Source organism: Falco cherrug, chromosome 1, assembly GCF_023634085.1.
Source record: "Falco cherrug isolate bFalChe1 chromosome 1, bFalChe1.pri, whole genome shotgun sequence".
In the NCBI taxonomy this organism is placed as follows: Eukaryota; Metazoa; Chordata; class Aves; order Falconiformes; family Falconidae; genus Falco; species Falco cherrug.
In genome coordinates, this window is record NC_073697.1 from 76,310,471 (window position 1) to 76,337,289 (window position 26,819).

Here is a 26,819-nt window from a genome sequence, read left to right on the forward strand (position 1 = left end):
TTAGGCGCACAGCTAAGGCAAGCGAGCAGCACCCTTCCTTCGTAACTCAGGGAAGCTGAAGCCGTGAGGCCACATGATAGAAACCCTGTATTAAGCCAGTAAGTTAACTATTATTTACTTACACTAGTGATGCGCCAGAGCTGGGCCAGCACCACCAGGCCATGTCATTGCTGGCCGAGTCCCCAGGCTGCAGCTCGCAGCAGCTACAAGCGGGTGCTGAGCACCCCCTCCCCAGGCCCATTCTGGGGGGGGCTTCCCCAGGCAAACGGGGTGACGGGCCCTGGCACCGGAGGGAACATCTCAGCTGCCAGGCTGCGCCTCGGCCACACACCCCCCGCAGCCGTCCACTCTCGCTCGGTCTGGCATTAGAATTCCTCTGGTATGGCTGCCACAGCTCCTGCAGACACAGGCCCCTCGTTAATTAATTATTTGCTATTAAATAATGAAGCAGCAGCTCTGAGGCGAGTCCAGCGTAGGAGGGGCATAGGGTACCACAGGGCCGCCGCAGCCTTGCCGCCTGCAGCACCCAGCTGGAGCCCTGTGCATCCCAGGGTGCTCAGACCACAGGGGACATGGGGACATTGTCCCTGGGGTCCTGCCTGCACCTGGCAGGGCTGTGGGACTGGGCAGGAGGGGCTACAGGCTGCAGAAGCCTCGGCGGCCTTCAGCGCCATGAGGAGAGGCACCAACTGCGTGTGCCTTGGTGCCTGTGAGGCGAGAGGAAAGGAGAAGAAATACAGGGGATGCGGGGATGAAGGGACAGGGATGGATAGACAGGCCTGGGCTCAGCTCCCTGTGAGCTCTTCCGCAGGGGACCTGCCCGACTTCAGCTGAGCCAGGACAGGCAGATAAAACTCCTCCTGCTCTGGCTGTGGAGACAGCAAATCCCCCGGGGCTGGGGCTACCTCCTGCCTCGCTCGCCTTTAGCCGAATCCAGGGGAAGAAGGGGAAGGGCAGCATTTGACCAAAGCGAGCAACAAGGGGATGGACTGGGGTGCTCACCAGCAGCCGGGCCAAGGCAGAGGTTCTTCCAGATGCTCAGAGGTACAGTGAGACCAGGGGGAGAGGCAGTGCCGGTGCCTGGAGCAGCCCCTCCTTTGCTTCCCGACACAAAGGCAGCCACTCAGGCAGAATTAAACATCAAATTTATTGCATAATACTGTACTATGTACACACACATCGAAAATAAACATTTGATATAATTGTATATTCGTCTTCAGTGCTGCATTAGAAAGAGGCTGGAGGGCTCTCAGTGTAGCCCACAGCCTTTCTTAAAAAAACCCAGAAGCCTAAAACCTTTTGTTATGAGGTGCAAAGTTCAATACTGTATATTGAACACGGTGCATAAATACTATGTCCTAATAACAAGTCAATGTCAAAACCACCCTAGGCTTAAAATGAGATTTACATCAAGACCTGAAAAATGGGGGAGGGGGTATCATTCAAACTTCATTTAAGGGGGGGGGGGGGGGTGTCTGAGACTGGGGGAAAGGGGATAAAGGCTCTCCAATCTTACAGGATAGAATTTTTGGTAATGATTTTGCCTACTCAAGTCCTAATGTACCTTTCCAGTCTAATTCTCACACATTGGCTTTTTGCAAAATAAAGTAACCGTAATTGCAAACCCAAAGCCAATCTCCAAACAGAGGGTTATCACTCAGAAGTGGATTTCATGCTTCTTTCTTTTCTCTGACCTGATGAGACTGGAGAACTCGTACACACCTCGTACACCCCTGCACGCTCACACACACGCACGCACGCGTGACTCCTCTGGAGAAAGGCGGCAGTGGGTGAGAGCTGCCACCTCACCTTGCGTTGGAATAACAGGTCAGTTCGGATGGAAAAACGGCTCTGCAAAGCCCACCTGCCTAATTGGCAGGCTTGCCAAGACAGAAACACAACGCAAGAGAGATGCAATTTGAGAAACCCGTTATTATAGGTAGGGTTTGTCCTTCCACCAGCCCGAACACAAACCCTGCTCCAGAGGATTTTGAGGTTTTGTTAAGAAGACACTGCTTGGAAACAAAATTTGAGACAACTGAGGAAAAACAAGCCAAGCGTCCCAAATCATCACACTCTCCATGAGACATCCTGGTGCAAAGAGACAGAGCATCACTAATACACCACCCCTGGGGGTCACAAATAACATCCCTGCCCAGTACCATCCACCAAGAACCAAAGGGCACAGGGGATATTTCCATTCAAAGCAAGCAAGAACCAGCTTGCGTTTTAAAAAAGATGGAGGGGGAAAAAAGGAGGGGGGTGGGGGGGCTAGTCACAGCTTTTCAAAAAGAAGATCACTATTTCATCCTCAATTTCCACCATAGCCTAAATGCAAGGAACATCAAAATATTTAAACTGAATTAAAAGGTAACTCTGCGTGTGTGTGTAGGGGCAATAAAAAGAAACTATAAGGAACTGCCAGCCAGGAGGGCACCGATGTCAAGTTGGAGGGGAAACAACAGAAACGCCCACTGAACTTACTTTGTTCAGTAGTTGAGAAAATTCGAAGCAATAGCCTCTCCCTGCCGAAGCCCTGCAAAACGCTGGCAGCATCAAGCTGAGACTGCGTCATCTCAATCTATTATTATTATTATTATCTTTTTCCCCGAAAAATGCTCTGATCCATTCCCTTATAAAAATAAAGCCAAGCCCATCGTTTTCTTCCTCCGTACCCAAGTGTCTGTGCCTCTCCCACACCGGTGCGGTCAAGCTAAGCTGAAGCCCTCATAGTGATCGATGGCTTGCACCAGCCGGGCGCAGAGGATTTCCTTGCTGCTGTACTTGGGCAGGTCCAGGAGGTTGTAGCAGGTGTGCGCCACCGGCAGGTACTGCTCACCGCTGGCCGTGGACTGGATGACGATGCGCAGGCTGGACATGCCGTAGATGGGAATGCGGTCACTGCCCGTCAGAAACACTAGGAGAAGCAGAGGGCAGGCGGCCAGTTAGGGTGGGCAGCTTCTCCTAATGGCAAAGCCCATCCCCACCTGCACAGCGGGACCCTGCCTGGAAGGGAAACGCTGCCCAGCCCCCACGCAGGGCACCGCTGGCCTCGCTGGGGAGGTGCTGGCCATCGCGGGGCGCGCAGATGAGTAAGTAAAGCAGCCCACAGCACCCCCCTTCCCTTAAACGCCCCCTCTTATGTCCAGGCAGGATAAAAAGGAGGAAAGCCAGGGCTGCCAGGTACCCACTGCAGGGGCACCCCCCCTGCGGCCACCCCTCCCAGGCACAGCACCTCGATGCCAGGACCAGGGTTGGTTCCTCCCTGTTGCCCCCATCGTATCCGTGCTCCCCCTGCGCGTGACCCGTGTGCAGTGTCCCTGCCATGCTGGTTGGTGGAGAAGTTACCCACAAAAGCCCCTGCTGTGACCCGGGACTCCCGGGTCCCTCTCTACACAGCTGCTAACTTCAGCGTGCAAATTTCTCTAACTCGAACATGCAGGACAACTAGCTGGCTGCTGCTTTCTTTGGGGGAAAAAAACCCTCAGATAAGAACACTGGCCTTTATCGTTCCAGTAGCCACAGAATCATAGAGCAGCTGATGTTGAAACGACCTCTGGGCCACTCCCCTGCTCAAGCAGGGCCACCTAGAGCAGGATGCCTAGGACTGTCTCCAGCTTTTGAGTGTCTCCAAGGATGGAGACTCCACATTAACCTCTCTGGTTAACTGTGCCAGTGCTCTGTACCCCTCACATGAAAAAAAAAATGTTTCCTGATGTTCAGAAGGAAGCTTCTGTGTTTCAGTTTGTGCCTACTGTCTCTGGTCCTGTCACTGGGCACCACCACCAAAGCCTGGCTCCCTCCTCTCTGCACCCTCCCTTTGAGTATTTGTACTCACTGAAGCCCCCTGTGACCCTTCTCTTCTCCAGGCTGAACAGCCCCAGCCCTCGCAGCCCTTCCTCACAGCAGGGATGCTCTAGTCCCCCAGCCGTTTTAGCAGCCCTTCACTGGAGTCTCTCCGGTATATCCGTGCCTTGCACACTGAGGAACCCAGAACCGGTCCCAGCACTCCAGCTGTAGCCTCACCGGTGCTGCGCAGAGGAGCAAGACCTGCTGGCAACACTCCCCCTAACACAGCCACGTGTCACTTTTGCAGCAGGAGCACATCGCTGGCTCTTGGTCAACTAGGTGTCCACCAGGACTCTCCAGGGAGCAAAAATGGCTGGCTGCAGTAACAAACTCAGAGTCACCTGCCCTTAAAACCACGTGTTTCTCCTTGTCTCCCCTTTTTTCCCCAGTCACCCACACACAGCACCTCGGATCTGTGTGTGGCTGGGACACTCGAAGCAACACACACATACACACACGCTTCCACGGCCGCTTCTGCAGAGGATTCCCTCTCCTCCTCGGCACACCACCCACCATAATAGCACAAGGTGACCACCATCAGGAGGAGAGGTATCTGCTACTCAGTCACACCAACGCGTGGTCTCATTTTCCTGCCACATTATACACCAGCTTCTCCACTCAGCTGTCATCCTACAACTGCCCCATGGTCCATAAAAAAAAGCCCTGTGGTGCCTGGAAGCTCAGCTTGCAGAAAAAGGAACCAGATTAAGTACGGGCTCTGGGGACTGCTATGAATTCACCATCTGGAAAAGCAAACACATGGATACTGCACTCCCTTGTGAGAGACTGCATTTGGTCTGGCACTGCAGATATCACCCAGCGATTCTGAGGGTAAAAATGAACACAAAGGGGGAAAAAATAGATGTTTTCTCCCTCTCCTGGTTATCAGACTAGCAGATAAGTCAGGAGATAAGCATTCATGCTGGATCATCTTCTAGCACTTAATGCAACATGCCATAACCCCGGAGCTCGCACACACTCCCACCTGAGTCTTTAATTTCAGGAAATCTGCACCACTGCAAGATACTTACAGAGAAATTTCTTCTTCTTTTCCAAGGGAAATGCATGAAAGGTTTCCCAAAACATTCTCACAGTTGGATGTGTTGCAGTGTAGTCTCCCTTATAGACAGCGCTCTATTGAAAACCAAAGTCACATCATTTCATCTGGCACTAGAAAGCAAAGACTAAGCAGAACCCAGACCTGATCTCCCCCAGTATCTGACATCAGACTGATGTCTGATAGTTATGGAGAGCAGAACGGGTCATGGGCAATAGCAGGGCTCAAAGACCCAGCCAAGTGTTCTCCTAGCAATACGTGGAAGGTAGGCGTTAGGCTTCCAGCTATCCACCTAATTACACATGTCATGAAGAATCCTGGAGTACCTGTTCACAGGCTGGGCTCGTGGACAAGATTGTGTGATCTCCATTGCAAAGCCACTTTTGCTGCTGAGGCAGACACAGAGCAAGTAACTTGCTGGTCTACGCATTTTGAGAGAATATAACTCTTACTTTGTGTCCAGACTCCCCTCTGAACCCTTGGCTGTGTGCTTCTTGCCCTTGTACAGTGCAGTGAGTTCTACTGCAAATTAAGACCCTGACTTTCTCTTCCCTTCTGTCTTAGGTTTCATCCCTAAAAAAAGCAGACAGAAGTCCTTCTCCTTTGTCCCTTCTCATCCTGAATTTCCTCCCTGAGTTATACCAGTAGCAGGACAGCCCAATAAGAAACTTTTTGTGTGAATGACGGCAAGATGTACAAGGAGCATTAGAGAGAAGGAAAAAAAAAAAAAAAAGACATCTGTGCTTTATCACGCCTCATGAGCCAGGCTGTTGCCCTCCTCATGCAACTGCACAATCCCAGTAATTGTGAAAAAGTAGTAAAATATGACAAAAGGGAAGCTTTACCTCCTCCAGTTCCTCCCAGTTGTAGTTACTGTTTCCAACTATCATGGCCCTGAGCTCTGTGGGCTGGAAGAGTTCCAGGACTTTCCCACCACACACTTTCAGGAAGCCAGTGGAAAAGGCCGTGTACCACTCATGGATGGAAAGGTTGAAGATGTAATTTACGTAGGCTTCAACAAACTCTTCCCTAGTGCACAGAGAGATCAGGCAAAGGAAAGCACTTTTAATCATACACCTGGGCAGCAGCACTGCGAAGTTCTCCTGTTTCTGCCTGTAAATGTGGCTCACAAACATGAGTCTCCAACAGGTTCAGCCCACTGCCCTCCTCTCACTGAGCTGAGTCACTGCAACACCGACAAAGTATTAGGCAGCAAGTGCCACCAAGTGTCTGCTTCTTCCCTGGCAGTGGCAGCGTGGGAGGTGCCCCAGCAGCCCAGGCTCTATACTACCAGTAAACCCACCCAGTGGCCTTGCATCCAGTTGCCCAGGGGGCCAGGAGGGAGCCAGAGTGACACCAAGCACTGGGATGCCCTCTTCTCTACGGAACCCACGGCCTGCACAGGGGTTGTGTTTAACAAGCATGAGGATTCCGTCACCAGAGGAACATATCCACCCCCGGCCCAGCATCTGCAACCCTGCGTTCAGGAAGCCCAGGACATGAGCTCTTCATCCTGCAGGCATCTGGGGTTACTGGGGCTCTGCGCCCACCTGCCATGACCTCAGACTGCCAGGTTGGTCGGAGCAAGCGCTCTGCTGGGGAGAGGGGACAGACAGTGCTCAGAGGACTACCGCTTCCGAAGCCAAGAGACGCACAGAGCCCCAGTCAGGTGGATTTTCGGAGGCAGCACCTGCTGACTCCGTCCCCAGCGAGTCTTGCCGGTGGTTCCGCACTTTCAAAGCCAAAGCTGTAGCCTAGAGGCAGATGGAGGAAACCCTGCTCTGAAAAGTCTTGATCTGAAACTGCACGGCCAGTGCCCTCCCTCCTGGCCCCCAAGGGAAAGCCACCAGGAGAAATCAAGAAACACCCCTCACTACAGAGCAAGAAAACAGGCTTAGCATGGAAACCTCCTCTTCAGCCTTCACGCTCTGGTTAAAGAAATACAGGACTCGTGCACTTGGGAGTATCTGGCAAAAAGAACGATTCCTCTCAGAATGACAACCCTCTGTTGGGCTTCAAGAGTTCCCAAGAACAGCACTGAAGTAAAAACAACATTCTGTAGTCACTGGCAAGAAACTTGTGGCAGGCCCGGGCCAAACCCCGTCTCAGGATTTTGTTAGGAGGTGAAGCGTCTTTATCCTACTCTCTTTCCGATTCTCAAAGCACCATGATCAGAGTGCAACACTAGAACTTTATTTGTGCAATGACTTGCAATGCTCCCCCGACTCTTTTTTTGAACACCTGACAATAATGTACCAGCAAACTGGGACACGAAACTGCTCTCTGTGGGTGGAGGTGTCATTTTTGCCTGACATTTGAGAGCAGCTCACACTTGCACTCAGAGGATAAGAAGATCGGGGAACACTACAGAACCCAGTATCTCCATCTCTAGCTGAGGAGGTCACAGCTGAAAAGTATTTTGAGCTTTTGGTGGAGGAATTCTCAATGGATATGCTCTGTAAAAGCAGCGACCATGGAGGAGAAAATGAAAAGGAAAGATAAGGAAGCAGACTGACAAAAATGAAAACTTGGAATAAGAAACCATATAGCAAAGGGAGAGTTGCTTTCCACTGCGTTCGCTTTGTTGCCATTTTCCCGATAGTCACCTGAGCATTAGGGAAATCCAAGCTGATTAAGCACTTAACTGTTGCTTAATACCTCCCTGGCTGTTATGGTCATGAACCCTTTATTAAGAACATTTTTATGTTCTGGCACCCAAACATGAACTACAAAGGAGAAAGGGAAAATGCAGGTATTTCCTATTTTGCATTTTTCAGTCAAAGCAATCCTGTGCATTCTTCTGTTCCCAGTGAACTTCCCTCACGCACAAAGGGCAGTGCCCAAAGACAAGCACTCGGCAAACTATTCAGGCCAGGAGGGCAGCAAATTGGTCCTTGGCCTCTAAGTGTAGGGGTGGAGGAAGTCATTAAGCACTGATAAATTGACAGCCACGTCTAGACTTAGATTTAGAGGTTAGCTTGAGGTCAAAACTCTGGTCAAGACGAAGCAATTGCATTTTGGAACATGTTAAGCTGCTGGAGCTACACACTAGCCTTTGTCCTTCAGGATTTTCTTCTCTCGTTGCCTATCCTGACTTAATAAACAGTTGCAAGAGCTAACCTGGATGCTCTTCCTAAACATTTGGTCAGCTAAGATCTTTTTTCCTCCCCTAGGCCAGTATGGCACACAGTAGAAAAAAACCCAAGTTTTCTTTTAAGTGTCCATGCCCAGGCTAAGAACCTAAAGGGTCCTATCACTGCATTTTCCTCTTTACTTCACCGTCACAAGCACAAATTAAACTCTGCTCCATTTACCTGAAGGCCACCTTCTCTTTGCAGGGAGCCAGACCTACACTGCTCCACCTCCGCGTGGGTTTTGCATGGAGGCAGCTATTTAGTTGTAAAATTGCATCCTTTTGGGCAGCAGTCAAGTAGGTAAGAAGGTAATACAGACAAAGCTTTTGTTATGGCATTGGCTTTAGACACAATCAGAACCCTTTTAAATAATCAGATTAATAGGAAATTACTTCATCTCCAGACCTTCCAGCAAGGTCTTCAGCAATCCTAGCACAAGCCCCTGACCGTGCTGCTGACCGGTCGCTGGATCACACTGTTTTGCCAGCAGAGAAAGAATGTGAATGCTGCTCCAAGCAAGAAAGGCATTTGTAGAAATCCAATTACAGGATTAAGAGAAGAAAATAGTTTAGCAGCTGGAAAAAGGGCGGGGGGGGGAATGGTAGCTGTGCTAGTAATAACTCTTTAAGTGTTCAAACAGAAAGGAATCCATGTACAGTAGGGCCTTATGGCTCTAATCAGGGATGGTGGTTCTCTGTAAGGCATATTCAAGGGCAAGCATTTCTGGATCCGGATTTTATACAAGTTTGCCAGGCTCAGTTTTGCTGGTCACGTACAGTTCCTCTCTAAACCATCAGGGAGATTAACTTTCAAGGGGCAAAATCATGCTGCAATATCTACCATGAGAAAACTGCCACGGCTCTGTATGAAGGTCTTTTGCAGGAAGGAATACGTCCATCCAAAAGGCTGTGGGGTACTTCCCATCTTTCCATGTGGGCTGGTGGAAAGATGATGTCAACTTACTTTAGTCAAGTGCTGCTGGCACCCAGTAACTTCTGAACAACTGATCTTAGAGTCTGCTCACAGTGACTTCTGATTCTCTCTCACATTTCACCTCAGCCAGAGTTTCCGTGGCATTGCACCTGACCTCACACCTACCAGCCCATCCCCACCTACACCCTGCTTACCTATTGTCCTTCTGCACCAGGATTTTATCTCCATCTTCGATCAGGTTCTTCTGCTCCGTCACACCGTAGCTTTCCCTGCAGATCTATACAAAACCAGAAAACTAATTCTACCAGAAGTACTTTTCAGGCTGCATGTCTGCAGAAAGTATGAGTTCTTTTTTCACAGTTGCTGACTGGCATGTGAAGGGTGGGCCAGAGAAAAGGGTATAGGCAGAACACTTTCTCTGTTCCAAACTCCCTGCGCACTTCACCACCTTCCATCACTTAAATTTGCTGTAGGACAGCTATTAAGTCTAAATCCAAAGTCAGAATTGAAAAAAATAATTATCCTTTGAGGTAAATTTCTTGGGGGGGGGGAACCACCAAACACACACAAAAGCCTGACAAGTAAAAATCTGCCTTTAACTAAGCCCACATGCTCCAGCAATGAGGACTCCCTTCTTTATAATAGAAGCTCAGTAGGCTAATTAATCCACTCTCACTGCAAGATGGCATGACCACAGCTTTCTGCATTTGCCTGGCCTAGAATGGCACCAGTACAAACCCATTCTGTACATGCAAAACTGGTCATGTGGAAAAAAATGCAAAAGGATCAATTTTCAAGTTGTTATACACAAAAGAAGCTCAGATTTTGATATGCAAGGTGAGTTAATACTTCCAATGTTTCAGATATCAGTTATTCATTTCAACGTTTTAGCAGATATATCTGCACATCTTTATACATTATGCAGTACATAGCACAAGAAAGAGAGTAAGAAAACCCTTTTGTGTAAAAGGAGAGTTTGAAGAAAAATCTCCTGTGTTATTTCAAAGGTATTCTTTTTTTACACAGTCTGCATTATCAACATTATGGCTTCACTTCACCCATCCTGAATTGTAGCTCTGATCTGCATGAGAAGGTTGGACCCAGGTCTGACTCACTCCAGCGTAAGGTGGATCTAAGAGACTTCATGCGCTCTCATCACGAAACAATGAGGTGGACATTCTCCTAGCTCAGCAAGGATTTTTGTCAGTGCGTAGCAGTTTCCTGGTACCTTGTTTTTACCCCAGGCAGGCCCTGGACAGAGTCGAGAACCCAGATCAAGCTCCAGATGAACCCAACACTCACAACTTTTAGAGCACCAGAACTTTAAGACAGAGACACGGGAAGATGGAAGCCCTTGCCCTGCCCGAGTCAGAGGAAACCAGCTCGGAGAATAACGATGCCGTAATCTTTGTAAGGTTCCAAATGCTTGCATGTGTCAAGGGACATACCTGATATTCCAACGTACATCAAGATCAAACTCTTAATTTCAGGGACTCTCCACTGTGTAATAGAAACTAGAGCACCTAGGTTACTAGCTAGAGAAAGATTCTTTTACTGCTGTAGTAGCACGGGAGAGCTGACTACCTCAGCATGCCTCCTAGCAACAGCCTCCAGCATTTTGCTTCTCGAAGTCTGACCAACAAAAAAATAAATTTTCAAGTTAAAATATTAATACTATGACAGCAATGAAAATTCTAAATTGTGTTAGCATTTCAAGAATTGACCCAGTGATGTCAAAACCTAACTTCCATTTTCAAGGAGGATTTACTCATCTACTTCTTACTGTCTAGTGTGACAAGTGGGCCACTGGCATTTAAGTCACATGCCACAGTGACAACAAGGCTATTCTGAAAACCAGTCAGTTTAATCTACTTACAAGCTCAATTTTCATGACCACTTAACAAAAGAACACGGGAGATGACAAAGTATTTTAACATTGACTTTTAACATTATCATGGGGGGTGTACTGCAGGAATATAGTTTGGAATAAACCATAATACACACAAATAAGTAGATTCAACTGTACCATAACAGTCACAGAGCTGATATGTTAAATGCGTCTTACTGTAAAATTCAAGCAGAATGTCTCTTCTACATCTTCCCCAGGGTAATCCAAAAGTTGCTGAAGACTCCTACATAACAGGTGGAGAAAAATGAGAAAAAGAAATCAAAGATTCAGAAAGCTATACATCTAAAGGGGAAAAGGAATTCAGCAGAAGTAAACAGCATCATACATCTGGGTAACAGGATTCCAAGAGAGAAGCTCCGAGCCACCTGAAGGAGTAAGAAATAACTACACCTCAAGTAAAGGTGCTTTGTTAGAAGCAGGACAGATGCCAGTCCACACAAGTTATCAGTGCAGCCCATGCATACCTAGTACATGGACCCCCTTTAATGATCCTGGCCTTACAATAGAATTACATTTTTAGTTCTTAAGGACTGCTAAATATTTATGCCATCACCACGCAGAAGTCTGATGGAGTGGAGGAACAGAGGGTGGCGGATTATGTCTGTATCCCCATCATGCAGAAAATATTCTTCTCCTATCCCTCAAAATCCTGCTGCTGTCTTCCCGGCCTTTTACCTCATTATTGTTAAAATAGAGCTGTCACTTTGTGTGGATAAATCAGGCAGCAACTCAGAAGGAAAAAAAAAAAAAGTCAGCAGACAGTAGGATCTTAGCTGCTCAGTGTCAGAGGCAACCAATATCCCCACGCAATTATTAGAAAATATTCAATAGGCCGTTTAGAAAAAGTCATTCCTTCATTCCATTCAACTTCTTTCCGGCATGACAGCAGGTCAGAATTACAGGGATAGGACAGTCCTACACCACGAGACGTGGAGTGGAACTGCTTGCTAACCCAAGCCTGGCTTGAGGGGAGAGGCTGAGACTAGGATCTGGGACCACGCATGCAACCACGGAGTGGAGGGAGAGGTCCCCCCAGCCCTGCTTTCAAAGGAGCGTGGTAGGTATCTTTTGGCTGTGTCAATACCCAGTTTCCGGGGGTCAGAAAGGTGGGTACAGAGGTTAGAGTCTAAGCAAATGGATCCAGTAACTAGTGGGAGAGAAGCCTTACATTAAAATCACCACTGGCTTATGTACCTGCTAGGATCACAGCCCCCCCCCCCCGGCCCCCAATTGAACCAGTCACTCAAAAGGACTGGGAGATGTTTTATTGAACAGCTTTTACCCAGTTTGGCATTCCTGATTCTCAGCTGGATGGTTTCCCTTCCCAGAAAGGCTGCAACTTTGATTTTTCATACCTTCCTTCTGTAGGGGATAGCTCCTTCAAATCCTCTAGGCAGGGCTTCACATTCAAGAGTTTTTTGTACAGAGCCAAGGGAAAGTGAAGGTCTACCACTGTGAAGTTGTATATTGCAAGACCGCATATGATGCCAATCAAATGAAACCAGTTGTGTTCTACAAAACACTGCAAAACCACACAGAGAAAATCCTGATGAGACAGAGTCACTGGTGCAACGCACGGTACCCTTTCCCCCACGCACTAAGCAACCAGCCAACTCAACTGCTTTTCCAGCTGAGAGCTCCCATCAGGTCCCAGTTGGGTTGTGAATTCCTTGCTGGAGACTGGCACAAAAACGAAGATTCAGAAACCAAGTCCTATTACTTTTGTAAGCCATGATTAGCTGTGGAAACAGCAACAGCTGCTTTCCGCTTTATCTGCCTTTTATTTCCTTTTCACATACCTCTGCATTTAGACATTAACAACGCTTTGATGTGTGCTGTCTATGTGCTGCAAGGGAACGTGTTAACAATTCTCTCCCTATCACCCATCCTATTTTCGATTAAAAGCTTATTTATTATGCAAATCACAGTGCCACTCAGGCAAATACACCAACACAGGTGTTGGTACACTGCCCTGCATTCCTTCACATGGTTACTCTCACACTGGCATGCCAGTCACAGACTGTCTGCCTGTATCTGCGTTAAGTGATGTAAATATCTGACTCATTTTCAGTGCTTTCTGTCATCATTCTTAGCATCAAAAGACTTGGTTTTATAGCCTTGACATAACCAGCGATTGCTCTGTAATACTGTTTATAAATTACAAAAGGTACCATGTAATTTCCTTCCTTGTAAAATATAATTAATAAATCAAGAACCCCACCATGGCAGCCACACCTTAAGGGAAGACCGACAACATCATTTCCCCACCTTGCTACCTAGGAAGGTGAAGGAAAAAGGACATAACCCACCACTTCCAGCATAATGCTATCTGACAGGTACAGAATTTGCATTCCAGTCTTCCAAAACCAACCAACCGTCAGTACAAACAGCATTTCTTGCCATTGAAGAGCTCCCTCACATAAAGCATTAATAAGTTTAGACCCTGAAGGCGATAGTGATGCGTCAGTAAGTGGATTGGTTGCAATTACATGAACAGCAAGGGAACCACAGAATTCTAATGTCGTTGCAACCCAAACCTCTAGTTCTGTAAAACAGCACATGATTATCACATTCATGATAATAAGAGTTGTATTAACCATCAGCTGATAGTTAACAGAAGTTTTATTATGGGGATAAGAATCAGGAGAAAGAGCCAGCTGCTTAAGAGGCACAACCATCACCATTCTGCTAAAGTTAACGGACCTGCGCTAATTTAGGCTGGCTGAAAACAGAGCTCACGTTGTGGCGCGGGTGGGAAATGAGAGGAAGATCATTTCTTTCCAACAGTTTGCCACTAACTTTCTTGTCATTCAAATGCAGCGTAATGTTTCAACCTGCATGTATAGAAGGCAAGGACTTACCGTGTCTGAAAACCACAGCAGGTTTGACTCTGGGTAGTAAGTGAACATGCCATAGATGGGGTTGAGGAGCTCTTTCAACAACAGGAGGAAAAATTCCTTTGTCACTCCTCCAGCGTCAACAGCTTCCTCACCATCAAAGATGACCTGTAGAAAAAGCAGGTCAGTAACGGGGATGCAGAGCTGAGACTACGTGAATCAGACATCTTTCTAATGGTGAGCCACGCAAAGGGATTCATCTTAACGTGCCCAAACCCACTGCAACCCATGAACCTGTCCCAGTGCTCTGCTGGCAAGGAGGGAAAGGGAATGAGGGGGCAAATCAGGTATTTTGAAAATGTTTAACTCCTTATGCAAATAGTAAATAACCACCCGTCCTCCCAACAACCAAAGCAGAAACATGGCAGCAGCTGCTGAATTTTGTGGCAACCTCTCAGAGTAGGACATGTTTTATCTCTAAGTGGCCTGTTCCTGCAGAAGAACAAAACAGAGGCTGCACAATATAGAACTGTTTCCTCCCTGCCCCTTATACATTAGACGCATCAGGAAGAGAGTGTCAACCCCCCGCTTGTCTTCTTGTAAGCTGTCCACCGCCAAAACACTCCAGGAGTCAGAGAGGAGAAAGACTCAACCCTTGCACTGATTGGATCAAGTGTCCCCGTGTGCTATACCTATGGAGAAGCCACTGTACACTGCAGAAGTAGTAACGTGAACAGCTGAAAGGCTGCAGAAGTGTCAGCTGGATGAGAGGATGCTAAAGATGGGGGGGGGGGGCGGGGAACTTACTTTAAGAGGCTTTTTCAAATCAATGTCTGAATGGATGCTCAACTCCCTTAAAGCATCACCGACTAAGTTACTCCTGCGAACATGAAGTACCAGGAAAGGGCTTCTGGCCAGCAGAGGCTCCAGGGTGAGAAGCATGAAGACATTCTGCAAATTTGCACCATTTATTGCAACCTGAAAATAAGAGATGGGTGAAAACCAGCCACTGCTCAGCTCCTTTCCTCCTATGGAAAGAAAACTATTAACAACTATATGCCTGGTGTTCCTTTCTCCCTTACTCTTTTAGCCTGGCTTCCCCAAGGATTACATACCCACCCTGTACAAGTATGTGTGCCTGTACACCTACCTGTATGCCATTTCCCACACCAACACCTGCTGAGTCCCCTCGTTGCTGCTCAAATTTCATGAATCAGAGAGATCAAATTCCTGAATGTTTTTTGATGTTAGGCAGGTGGGTAGGGAAAAGAGGCTTTATTCATGCTCTTATTAAGTCAAGGAACTCAGTGCAAACACACCCCGGTAAGAGTCACCCGGTCCATGAGGGAAAGCAGTGTTATTAACATACCAAGCAAGGAGCCAGCTGACAACCACACCTGGCAAGGCACCAGGGAACCCAACTGCACACAACTCAAAGTTCTCATGTACATGGATTTTCTGGAGTCCAGTAAGGCACAAAGTCCAGGCAAATCTTTGACCACACACAGTATATTCATTTTCATGCACTGTTCATAGCAAATGGGAAATTCACATTTCTAAGTTCAGTTTAAAAGTGGGTTAAACCTGAGACAAAAATCCACTGGAAACCACGCTTCCTCCATTTCAGCACTCACAGAAGTACTGATTTCTTTGGACTAAGTGGTTGTCTTCATAAAGACCCTATCTCTCGGGGTGGCAAAACCTTTACCAGCCTGCTGTCCTGCCAAGGTACAGTAGATACCTTCCCCTGCTTTCATTTCGTCACCCTTTTGTGTGTATTTTCAGCTGCCCAGCTTGTGAGCAGTGCAGTGCTGTGAGGAGGTAACTCCAGCTTTTGAGTGTGGGCTGAGCAATCTCTGCCTGGCGGTGCCCTGTGTGTCCAAGCAGCTACAGAGAAGCTGAGCCCAGGGGCCAGCTGTCCTTGCCCCAGCCGGGCTGTGAGCTGGCTCGGCTGCCACCTGCAGGGTAACGGTGCTGGAGCTCAGCACCCTGCTGCCAATACGCTCCCGGAGAGCTGAGCTGCTGGCAGCTGCTGCTTGCAACCACGAACAGTGTCAGGAACTGGTCTTCAACCCTCACTTCTCACAACCACTCCTCCTGCACCAGAGAAACTTGAAAGAAGTGCCCACTTACCTAAAAGTTTGTCTGCTTTTCCAGCCTTACAACTCTTGAGATCTCACCTTACTTCTTATCCTTGGACTCTCATAAAATAAGCAAGTACTCCTTCCCTATACAGTTTAAATTTCCACCACACGTACATCTAGCAGTTCTGATGTTACCTAACGTTTTGAAGTGAAAGACACCGAGCACTGCCTCTGAAATAGCCCAGGCAAAGAGGTTCTCCAGCTAATCTGCTCTCCCGTATCACCGAAACAATAAAATGCTGCACACACTAACTCCCAGTGAACACCTTCCCTTGCAGCACCAAGGCAAAAGGCAGAGAAAGTGAAGTGGGAGGGAAAATTGGGAGAGAGAAGGATTACCTGCATCTGCAGCTCTGCATCTGTCTGTAACATCTTGGTCTTAGCCTGAGCATCAAAGATGAAAGGATAAGAACAGAGTGTCACAGCATCCTGCAAGAAAGGCAGGCAGATTGGTTCCCTATGTACAGCTTCCATAGCACTTTTATTTAAATAAAAGTCATGAAAAACAATTTTCTCACCTGCATGATAGATGGTCTTACTTTCTGTGAAGGAAAAAAGAAATACAAAAATATTTTACTCTTTATTTCGTGTCTTTTTTAGGGGATGGACTAGTTCAAAGGTGACCCAAAGAAAATTTTTTCTCCTCTGGGTTCAACAAACCCAGTTTTTCCTCTTTAAGAAAAGCATGGGAACTTCCTTCTTAAGAAAATGCACAAGTCTAATAGAAGATTTGAACAAACTAAGAAAATTAACCAGCACAGAAGCCTGTGTTAGCCTGCCCTAGATGAAATTTACTTTCCTGAAGAAAAACAAGAAAACTAGACCCAGAGCAGAGGCCATGCAAAACAGGAGAGACCATAAGGCCGCAACATAACAATGTAAGACCACTCCGGCAATGCAAATTACTCTTCTCAGTAGCCACATCAATACATTTTTAAACCATTTTCAACTATTTTTAACTATCACTGTTACATAAATTTGAGTCAGGATTTTATTGTTCTGCTCACTAAACAAAGCAGCACTATTTAAATGATGGAAAGCAGGGGACAGGGGACACAGCACACGCAACATTTAGAAAGTCCATGAACACACACACACACAAAAATTCTTGCTACAGTCAGGTTTTACTCTTGCAGCATCCCCGGGCTGATGGTTTTTTGGTGTTTTCTCACACTTGGGATTCCTTCCCTTGCTATAATTTAGTAATCTCACAAAGTTCCTACACAGCACATTCCAGCCCTCAGTTTAGTTATTTCCTTTCTTACAGATGGAAAAGTGAGGCATAAAAGAGGTGAAGGGTCTTACCCAAGATCACCCAGCAGGTTACTGGAAGAGCCAGGAACAGAACCCACATCTCTTGAGTCTTGGTTCAGCCCCCTAGCCAGAACGCCACACTGCCTCCTCTTACAGAGCAACATTTTAAGATCACTGGCTACATTATTCACAAAACCTGCCTAAACAGCAGAAGTAAAGGGTAAAAATTATAATTTTAGAATACAGGATTTGGCTCCTGAGGTCTCGATTACATTAAAAGGATCCAGCAGTGACTGAATTAATCACCTTGTGTAAGGATTGAGTGAAATTCACATAAATAATCAGAAACTGTTGCAAGCGCTTGTTAAACGTTAAGGTCTAGCTCTTCTGACAGCCTTATATTAAGTCAACTTTGTCAAGCCACCGAGTACCCAAATCTGAGATACTTAACATACAGGTAACTCCTATACCGAATATATTACACCCATTAAGGATATTAAAAATAGAGATCTACAACCAGAGAGACAAACATGGACAGCTATTTCACGACTATACATAAAACCTCTTACCATTCCAGCCTGATGTAAGAACCACATGAGATAATCCTCCTGAATGTCCACCAAGCTGGAAATCTCAGGGATATAAAACTTATCATATTCTATGTGTTTAACCTTCTGATTTACCTAGTGAAGAAAACAACCTTTTTTAAAACATGGATATATTCAGCATTTTAGAACACGCAGGTTTGCTTTCATAAAATCAATTACAGCAGCTTGCACCAATAGGACCCAGGAAGTCTTGCAAAATCACATGGTCTATTACACTTCAGTAAAAGCCAAGAAGAATAGAGATAAACTTCTGACTTATTTTAATTCCTTCTCATCCTCACCAGGACTACCCAGTACCAACACAGTGGTAACAGAAAGCATCAAGGGACAGGTACTGGTGATGCCACAAGTGCAGGCAGTCTGGTGGCTCCGCAGGAGCAGTCTTTAGGGTAATTTTTTCCCTAGTGTTTGAGCCAGGACTAACAACCTTCAAGCGTCTTGAATCCAGGAAAACCACTAACATCTTACCCATGTGGTGACTCAGTGGACAATGACACAGCTCACAAGCCAGGGCCATGACCACTCTGCCCCTGCCAATCAACAAAGGGCAGACAAGGCTGAATCATCTTGAGCCAACACACCCCCCAGGCTTTCCTCTTACCTTGTGGAGTTTCTCCAGCAGTCTGAGAGCAGCTGTAATGTAACTACTGAACAGGACCGGGATCAACAGCGTCTTTCTTCCACTGAGGAGATAAACCACCGCACCTTTATAGAGGTCCACTAGCCTGAGGAAGTATCTTGGGCACACTTGAGACCACCAGTTATCTGGAAAGCAGAAGAACATCGATACAAATCCTGAACTAAAGGCCAGAGTAACCTCTAAATAGGAGGCTACAGCTGAACTTAGGAGAACACACCTGAAGATTGTTTCAAAAATTTCCTTATTTCTGTCCTAACTGTAGGAATAGGAAAGTGAGCTAGGAGTCAGCTAGATAACAGAAACTAAAAAGCTTTTCCCCTTCCATTCTCATACAACCACCCTAGCCACTTCCCAGCCCCAATCCCTGATCGGTGTGGGAGCCTGAATTCAAAGTTTTTCAAGTTTCAGTTCAAGACACTTGATCTTGCAGGCAGACTACTGGTTCTCATGTATGGTAAGAAAGCAGCTGCCTGGGCAGTTCTCTGTAGCACCACTTACTTTCCTAGCAGGTGTCCCAGCAGGTCTCCTGGCACATCTGCACCAAAGGCCTGAAATGCCCCCTCCTTAGAAAGGCTGACTTCTTTCCTGCCAAGGGCAGGTAACCCTTACCTCTCCTCTGAAGGGACCCTGACTATTAGCTTCTTTGCTAGAACCAATCCACCTGCAAAGTAGAAGCTGGAGCCTGGGAAACCATCATGTCAACTGTTAGAAACAAACACCAGTTTATCCTCTCAAAGTGTCAACACAAAACCATATTCTGGCAGGCAAAAGTATGAGAATCCTTTACATTTCTGTATGCTAACAATCACAGTGGACTACCCCGAGTAGAGGAGGAAACTCGGTTCCAAAGCCTCTTTGAATAAAAAAAATATTACTAAACCTCAAAATAAATTTCACCGTAACAATGCTCCTGGAGGTCTGAATGCATTACATAACATTTTACACAATTATGAGATTTCGTATCAGACAACCTTAAGAAACAGAATAAGGCAACAAGAAAAGTAATAGCTTAGCAAACATGAGTAACAATTATTGAGCAGCACACGTGCTGCTTAGCTTAAAATGAGCTCAAAGGAAAAAATTTTAGTAGAAATGAGAATATTCCGAAGTACAAGAGGTGGGGTGTTCAGCTTGGTCACAGACCAGCCAATAGGTTTTTCTGCCCCTTATACAGGGCAAAGTAACTTTATAATATATTTAGCATATACTTTTATTTAACTTATACAGAAAACAGATTCTAATGTGACAATGTCTGATTAAATTTAAGAGAGTAAGATCATTTAATCTTCATGATATATAAAGTTCGTGTTCACAGAGAGGCATGCAAATTTCTCTGGAACAGAGTCTTTGAATGTAGGCAAACTCAATAAGGTAAATTGGATAAACCTCCATAGTAAGAGTTCTTTGAAATGGTATTTTACTTCTAAATTAAAACAATTCTTAACTTGATTTTTTTCTCATTTATTATCCACAACACTGTAAGTTTTACACTATTGTAACTAACTTCCCATATCTTACCCGCGTGGCACATTCTTCATTTCCTCACAGTTCATGTTTAAAATTCAAATTTTATGCTTATAATCCTTTTACGTGGGAACACAGGTTTTGGGGGAGGAATCCTTGAGTTCTTTTGGTTCCCAGCTGCTTTTTAGAGGCGACTGCTTTATAACACTGTATCACAAATAATACCCAATTATCATTGCAGGCGTTATAACAGAATAGAAAAATTAAACCCACACAAAAACATGACTGAAAAACCTCAAGGCAACACTGTGTCCCAGTTGGATACTGAGAGCAACATGCACCCGAAGTGCCAGCCTCTTACCGAGAACTTTGCTGGGGTTGGTGTCTAGGCGCAGGATAGCCATTGCTAGAGGAAGCGTTAACGTGATATAATACTTGGAGTCTTGGAAGGGTGGGAATTCGGGAAGAATCAGATAGATTCTCATTGCCTCGACATCTGGTGGTGAGCTGGACAGCTGAGGAATCAAAAAACTTTCAAAGCTCTTCAGTATCTAGCAGAAAACAAGAGAAAAGACAACTTACCCTGGGCGATAGAGCACCTAACAATGCAGATGCGTGAGAACTGATGAACTGGAGCATGTTCAGAATGGGTGGACTTGACAGCTTTTCCTGGCAACCTCTTAAAAAGACTCCATAGGACAGGGCTAAACTCCAATTTTTCCAAAATGCATGAATGTTTGGATAGGTTTTTCCAGGGCTGGCTAGAGTTTAGTTAACCCCTCTTGTTAAGGTCACACCCCTGCTATAAAAGTCAAACCCAGAGTAAAAAAGCTATAAAAATATAGCTAAAAAATGGCATGGGGAACATAAATGATTTTATCCCACAGCTCTGCACTTGGGGAAAAAAAAATCCTTAGAATAAGTTTTATAACCATAAAGTACTCTACTCCTGACAGGCACCAAATGAGTACATAGTCATTATTTACAAGTATAACATACACAGGATTCATTTCAGCAGCCATTTCACATATTAAATGCCATGAGATAAACCTTGTTTTTAAAATCAAGTCTTACAGACACATTCTGGGAAAGTGAAAATCTGCCCAGGTCAATGGAGAAGCATCCATTGATACCATGAAGGATCTGGCCTGCAGATATGCAGTACAACCCTTCCCCAAAAAAAATCTGCTGTTACTTGCATGGTACAGAAGGACAAAGCCTTTATTTCCCCCTCCAAACACACAAGACCCCAGAAGTGCAATACCTGGTCTAGTAGAATGGAGTGCTGGGAGTTCATCAGCTTCTCAAACAGCACTCTGGTGGAGTTCAGATCAATCCCTGGGATCTTCGGACTGGTTTTAAAATGTTCGTCAATTCTTAAAAAAAAATCCCAGACAGACAGGCATAAGTTTAAGAAAGAGACACCATTACCCATGTATTGGCATGTCCTGAGAGCAAGCAATGGAGGAATGACCTCTAGGGAATTTATCAGACTAGAAATAACGCGGAAGTTGGAATCTTCTTGCTAAAGACAAGATGGACAACTCTCCCTTCTGAACCCCCCCGGGTCTCGCAGAGAAACACTTTATCAAAGCCTCTGACTCCCCCAAGCCTCCTTCACTGACCTAAGAGCCTGCCTAGACAGGCCAGGTTGCTTAAAAATCTGTAAAATATGTATCATCTATGTCAGGATCTTCTATGCTGTCTTCCATACGCTACTTTTACAACAAAATCTGTTTAATCACACCCAGTAAGAAAGGGAAGGCTGATACGTAAGATGACACCTGACTGCTCTGCAAGGGGACAGCAGATGAGGGTTTTCACAAGAAAACGGGAAGATCATTCAGAGCAGCTTTTCGGTAATTCCACTCTCAATTTTTCTAAAACTAAACAATGGTCACAATCAAAACACAGTACAGCTGACAACGGTCTTCACATGGTCTTTAGTTGTAGCAAAGATGTGCTACGAGAAAGCACAACTGAAGCTACAGCCTAATTATTTTCTTTTGTCACCCCTCCTTTTTCTGATTGATGGTTGTATTATCACACTTTCTGCTGCGCTTGAAAGGCTGCAATTTACTCAGGCTACGGGCGTAGGACGGATAATGAAGGCAAGCCTGCGGAGGACAACAGTCTAACAGCCAGATCTAGCAACACTGAATGTGCAATCCAGCAGGTAAGACAGCTTGCTCAGCATCTAAAGCAGGATCAGCATCTGCAGCAGAGGCTCTCAGCACCATTGTCTGCAGGAAAGCTACAGCCAAAACTTTTCAGTCACTAGGAAAAAAAAGTCATTGCTAAAATTCCATTGACCTCAAGGATTTCCCAAGTCCGTCACTACTCATCTGAGACCGTGCTGGATTAAGACACGGTCTTAATCTAAGGAAATCTAAGGAAAAGTTATCTATTAAAGATGGGATGCATTTGTCGGTTGGCTGGTGTGACTGTAACAACACGAGAACTTAAGGCCAGCCTGCTGCAGCAGAATGGCACCAGGCTGGAAATCGCACCTCCGAGTCTCACTGTGGTACAAAGCACTTCAGGCTGTGACGTGCAGAAGCCATACTGGAGCGTGCCCAGTCACACAGCCCTAGAAAAGCCACTTTTCCATCTAACCCTGGGTACCACAATGCCATACTGCAAACAGGCCTATATGGCATTAGGATACTGGAGGGATATACTAGGGCAATGACATGAGACTTCACACACAGCGGTACGTTGTTAAATACAGCCTCACCTCAGTGTATGGTGGCTTCAAATTCTATCATTCGGTTTGTCAAAGATTTTCTGTAAAAGTCCTGCACTAGCCAGGGCATCACTAAAGTGGAAGGAGAACTGCACGGGGGTGATGAAGTCAAACTCCACTTCCACATTCAAAGGAGATGTTGGACTATGTACAGTGACTCTACAACGTGGATACCTCAACAAGTGTTTTAAACCAACATGACACAACTCTCCTGATGGAGTAACACACTGCCTTGTCACACCACTAGAGAAGAAACCATTGGACAAGCAGAAAAACGCAAGAATGAGTAAGCTGTTCTCTTTTTCAAGTTGCTCTTGGAAAATATTACTCAAGGATTACTCAGAGTAACTAAGCTTTTCTTCACCTAGTTACAGGTCATTTACTCATCACATCACCATAGATTTCTCCTCCTCACCTTATGCCGTTACCTCCAACATTTACAGACACGGCCAACACAACCCTTCCCCACCCACAGCCCTTGACTCAGCTACGCATATTACATCCTTGTCACCACCTGTTGTTGGTTACACCCACTTGAGATTCCTGCTTTTGTAAGCAGGAGCACAAACCTTTCCACAACTGATGTCACCTAAAAGGAGAGTGCTTCCATGCTGCCCCAGATGTACTTTTTAAGAGCAGCCTGTGTTGAAGTGTACCTGCACATGCACCAGCCAGATCAGCTAGGTAAGACACTACTATTCAGATGCCTGGCATCACTCATTTCCCTTAATGTCACATTCCTACCCCTCTCCCTCATTTTAAAGATGTTGATATTCATTTCATAAGGAAAACATTGTGACAGCTCCAAGGAATCTGGTGCCACTTACAGTACACTCACCATGTACTTTTAGACCTTCTGCCTTCCTTACCCAGCTCTGATCACCCACTACTTTAGTGGATGCTCTCTGCTCCTGTCTCCTGTCTGATCAGAAAAATGAAATCCCACAGTAGCAGCGAGTGAAGTAAAGGTATTCCAGCCTGCCTCAAGGGAAAGCCACACTTCTGTAAGTTTGCCACTTACTTCTTCTCCAAGAAGCTTCCATTCCAGCAGGCAGCTGAGGACAGTATCTGAACAACATTACTGTTTTCAGCAGGAAGACAAAAGAAAAGAGAGATAGAGGTGATGAACAGATGTCCCAGCAAACCTCTTCAGCTCTCTTCCCTTCCTTCTATGGGAAACAAGGTCAGGATCGGCCCTTCAGAGCCACAGGGGTTAAGCAGTTTATTCAGGATCATGTAACATCCCTCTTGAAAGGGGGGATGTTAGCACTGCCTCCTTTCCACCTACTCTGCCCTTCTCATGGCAGGCACACAGGGGAAGGAATTTAATAAGTCTGTTCACAAGTTCTTGCTGCTTTTCATGAACTCTAAGCACAGGATGAAGGATACCTTTAAAATCCATTTCCCCACCCACCATTTGCAATGTTCTGAGGCAGCCTCAAATTCTTCCGGTTTTGCTCAAAAAGCTCTAACTTGGCAGCCTTGTGACTGGCAATTGTCCTCCCCTTCAAAATGACCAAGAACGACACTTGAAAAGGCTGCTACATTTCAAGTGAAAACATGGCACGGAAGCCAACAAAATTATTTAAATAAAACTTTCAACAAAAGGCTTATCCAGTGCCACAATACCTACTTGACAGAATTAGAACTGTTCTTTTCTAAAAGCTTTTGCCTCCAGACATCTATAGTTTCATCATTTATTAAACAGGTGTAACGTGTTTCATTTATGGTCCGGAAATCATCAGCAGGCAAGGAATTCTGTGAGAAGATACAGATTTCAGCAAAAACAAGGCTTGTAAAACAATTCCTTCTTATCCATAATCTCCGTTTTCTATATATAACTGAGAGCTTCCTTAGTGTGGTCTCTGAACAGGTTTGGTTAGGCCGTTGTGGCATTACTGAGGAGTGCAAAACGAAAGGCATAGGAAGGTATGGAAAGAAACCCAAGATCACCATCAAATACATTTTAAAAAGAGGAACAGGAAAAACAAAAATATAATTTCCTTAAATGCATCAAAGCCCTCTTAAATACCACCACATATAACTACAGGCACAGTACGTTTATTCTAGACTTATTTCCATGCCTCAAAAAAGCATGTCAAAAACTTCTTGAAAGAAGTTAGAAGCAGAAAACCCAATTCAGCATTCAGCCCTCCATCCAGCACATCTTGACAAAACCCCAGTGTCTTTGGTTCACGGCCCTACACTCTAATCGTGGGGACCCCACTGTCTCAGGAGGAGAGCAGCCCCTCACTTCCAATCTGCAAAGGCGACTGGACTCCCCTCCCTGCGGATCAAACTGAAATCGGTGTCTTCCCAACGGCTCCAACGTGCCGCTAAAGGAAGGCAACTTTCAGCCACAGCTAAAACAGTTTTCGGTCCCTGTAACAACTGCCATCACTGGTAAGGGTCGTAAGGCGGAATGGACTCCAAAGCAACGCCTCATTTGCCAGAGATACTGCCAAAACGAGAGATGCATTGTGAAGGCTGGGACAAGGGAGCAGACTTGAGAAGATACTTGATTTGATTTACCTCATATTCCGAGCAAAGCACAAATGTTTGGTCTCCTCCAGAGAAGATATGTTTAACAATGTGGTATTTACAGGCATCTGTTGAAGAGACACAGTTGTGTTAGAGGCTGATGAATGCAAGTTCCTGCTGGGCCTTTTCCCCACGTTTGCACTGCCAGCCTCTCAGGCTTTACACTACAAGGAGGCACCTGGGTCTCTTGAAGACCAGGCTGAAATCAGCTGGAACTCAAGCACCGTTGACCTTTCTTGAGAGATACAGAGGGCCTGGCAGGAGGGAAAGTTGCAATTTTTAAACTGCAATGAGGGTTTTAAAGAGAAACCAAATCCTTCTGAAATCAGTATTAGTACCATTTCAGAAGGCTCAAGATCGCCAGATGTTATCTCTACCATGAAAAGAGAAAGGGAGAGGGTACGCATTAACAGAGGTCACCCAGTAATCACCATAGTGCATTTGGGACAGGACGGGTTTCTTTTGCCAATTCAAGAACTTTCACAGAACAATGTCAAGACGCCTTTAGACAGCGATGAGTGAACTGAAATCATTTATGTCCATCTGCGACTCCAAGCGGTGCACAGTACGTACCAGGTTTCCCTGAGAGTTGCCCATTGTGGGCTGCCCAGTGACCCTTGACAGGAGAGGGACACTTAACATTGCAAGTGTGCCCTGTTCCCAGCTGGCCTCTTGTTCCACAGCCAAATGCATAGATCATTCCTGAGGAAGGCACAAAGGCTAAAGTGTGATGTCTGGAACAGAGATGGGTACAAAGTTTGGGCCTTGTTTAACATTAAAAGAAAACAAACAAACCACAAACAGCCTAAAACTTATTCTCTGTTCCCCTAGGCCAGAAGCCGGTGCAAAGCAGTCTTTACATCAGCACCAATGCTCAGGTTTTGCCACCTGATGGCACCAGTTTATGGGATGGAGCTCTTTAGGGAAGTGACAAAGGGCAGCTAAAGCCAGCATGTATACAGCTGGTATCAGGCTCACAGAATTAGCTTAGTCATTTGCTAAGCCTGTATATATCAAAAGGCAACAACACAGCACCAGTGTTCCTAACCCTTTTTATGAAAAAGGCTGCAAACTTGTAACCAAAGGGGCTGCTGCTCTTATTGAATCTTGCTGAATTAAGATGTAAAGGTATCTGTTACCAGGGAACAAGCCCAATTAAAAAAAGCCTCCTTTAGAGGGTCTTAAAATTCTCATGAGAAGTAAAATGTAAGTTAGTTTTGACACATAGGATACAGAAGCGAGACTATTTACAAGACTCAGTGTTAGCACTAACCACCACCAAAGAAAATTTCTGTCTGCATACAGGACTCACCTGCCACAAGCGATTTGGGATACTTCACTGCCCATTAGCTCAAGAACTCTTCGGGGGTTCACTTCATCATTCATGGAGTCATGTCCCAGTTGCCCACAGGAACCTGCACCGAACGTGAACACCCCTCCACTCTGTTAGCAAATCAAACAGCATATTCTCCATTTAGGGACCCATAACCCAGCAGTGCATCTCCGACTCCAGTTTCAGTACGAGCCCAAGCTTAGGCAGAGATTGCTGAGGATTTCCAAAGGATTCAGAAAAGAAACTTGGGCTCTGCTAATGCAGCTTCCAAATAAACTACCTTGTCACCCATCAGAGAGTAACAGAATTATCTTCAGGTATGTCTACATTAGACAAGCTTCCCACCGCCACCACGACCACCACCAGATGA

At 45.8% G+C, this 26,819-nt stretch overlaps 1 protein-coding gene across 6 annotated transcripts in view; it reads right to left on the reverse strand.

The window, feature by feature from the left end:
• Positions 1-1,128: 1,128 nt before the first annotated feature.
• The window catches only part of LOC102055422 (probable E3 ubiquitin-protein ligase HERC3), a 55,543-nt gene continuing 29,852 nt past the window's right edge, over positions 1,129-26,819 (reverse strand). For 3 of the 6 annotated variants that reach the window (XM_055702278.1, XM_005436688.4, XM_027801651.2), the window contains 19 exons: positions 26,429-26,559; positions 25,690-25,850; positions 25,108-25,184; positions 24,209-24,333; positions 23,597-23,656; positions 21,094-21,205; positions 20,191-20,380; positions 18,327-18,490; positions 17,687-17,800; positions 16,382-16,405; positions 16,203-16,292; positions 14,527-14,697; positions 13,744-13,887; positions 12,238-12,404; positions 11,039-11,105; positions 9,168-9,250; positions 5,752-5,935; positions 4,881-4,983; positions 1,129-2,917 (listed from right to left, as the gene is read on the reverse strand). In XM_055702278.1, the coding sequence (XP_055558253.1) occupies positions 2,709-2,917; positions 4,881-4,983; positions 5,752-5,935; positions 9,168-9,250; positions 11,039-11,105; positions 12,238-12,404; positions 13,744-13,887; positions 14,527-14,697; positions 16,203-16,292; positions 16,382-16,405; positions 17,687-17,800; positions 18,327-18,490; positions 20,191-20,380; positions 21,094-21,205; positions 23,597-23,656; positions 24,209-24,333; positions 25,108-25,184; positions 25,690-25,850; positions 26,429-26,559 (2,376 nt within the window). In that variant the 3' untranslated portion in view covers positions 1,129-2,708. Of the gene's footprint in view, positions 2,918-4,880; positions 4,984-5,751; positions 5,936-9,167; positions 9,251-11,038; positions 11,106-12,237; positions 12,405-13,743; positions 13,888-14,526; positions 14,698-16,202; positions 16,293-16,381; positions 16,406-17,168; positions 17,318-17,686; positions 17,801-18,326; positions 18,491-18,518; positions 20,037-20,190; positions 20,381-21,093; positions 21,206-23,596; positions 23,657-24,208; positions 24,334-25,107; positions 25,185-25,689; positions 25,851-26,428; positions 26,560-26,819 lie in introns of those variants that run through there. The other 3 variants (XM_055702293.1, XM_027801652.2, XR_003559053.2) reach the window with 3 other exon arrangements.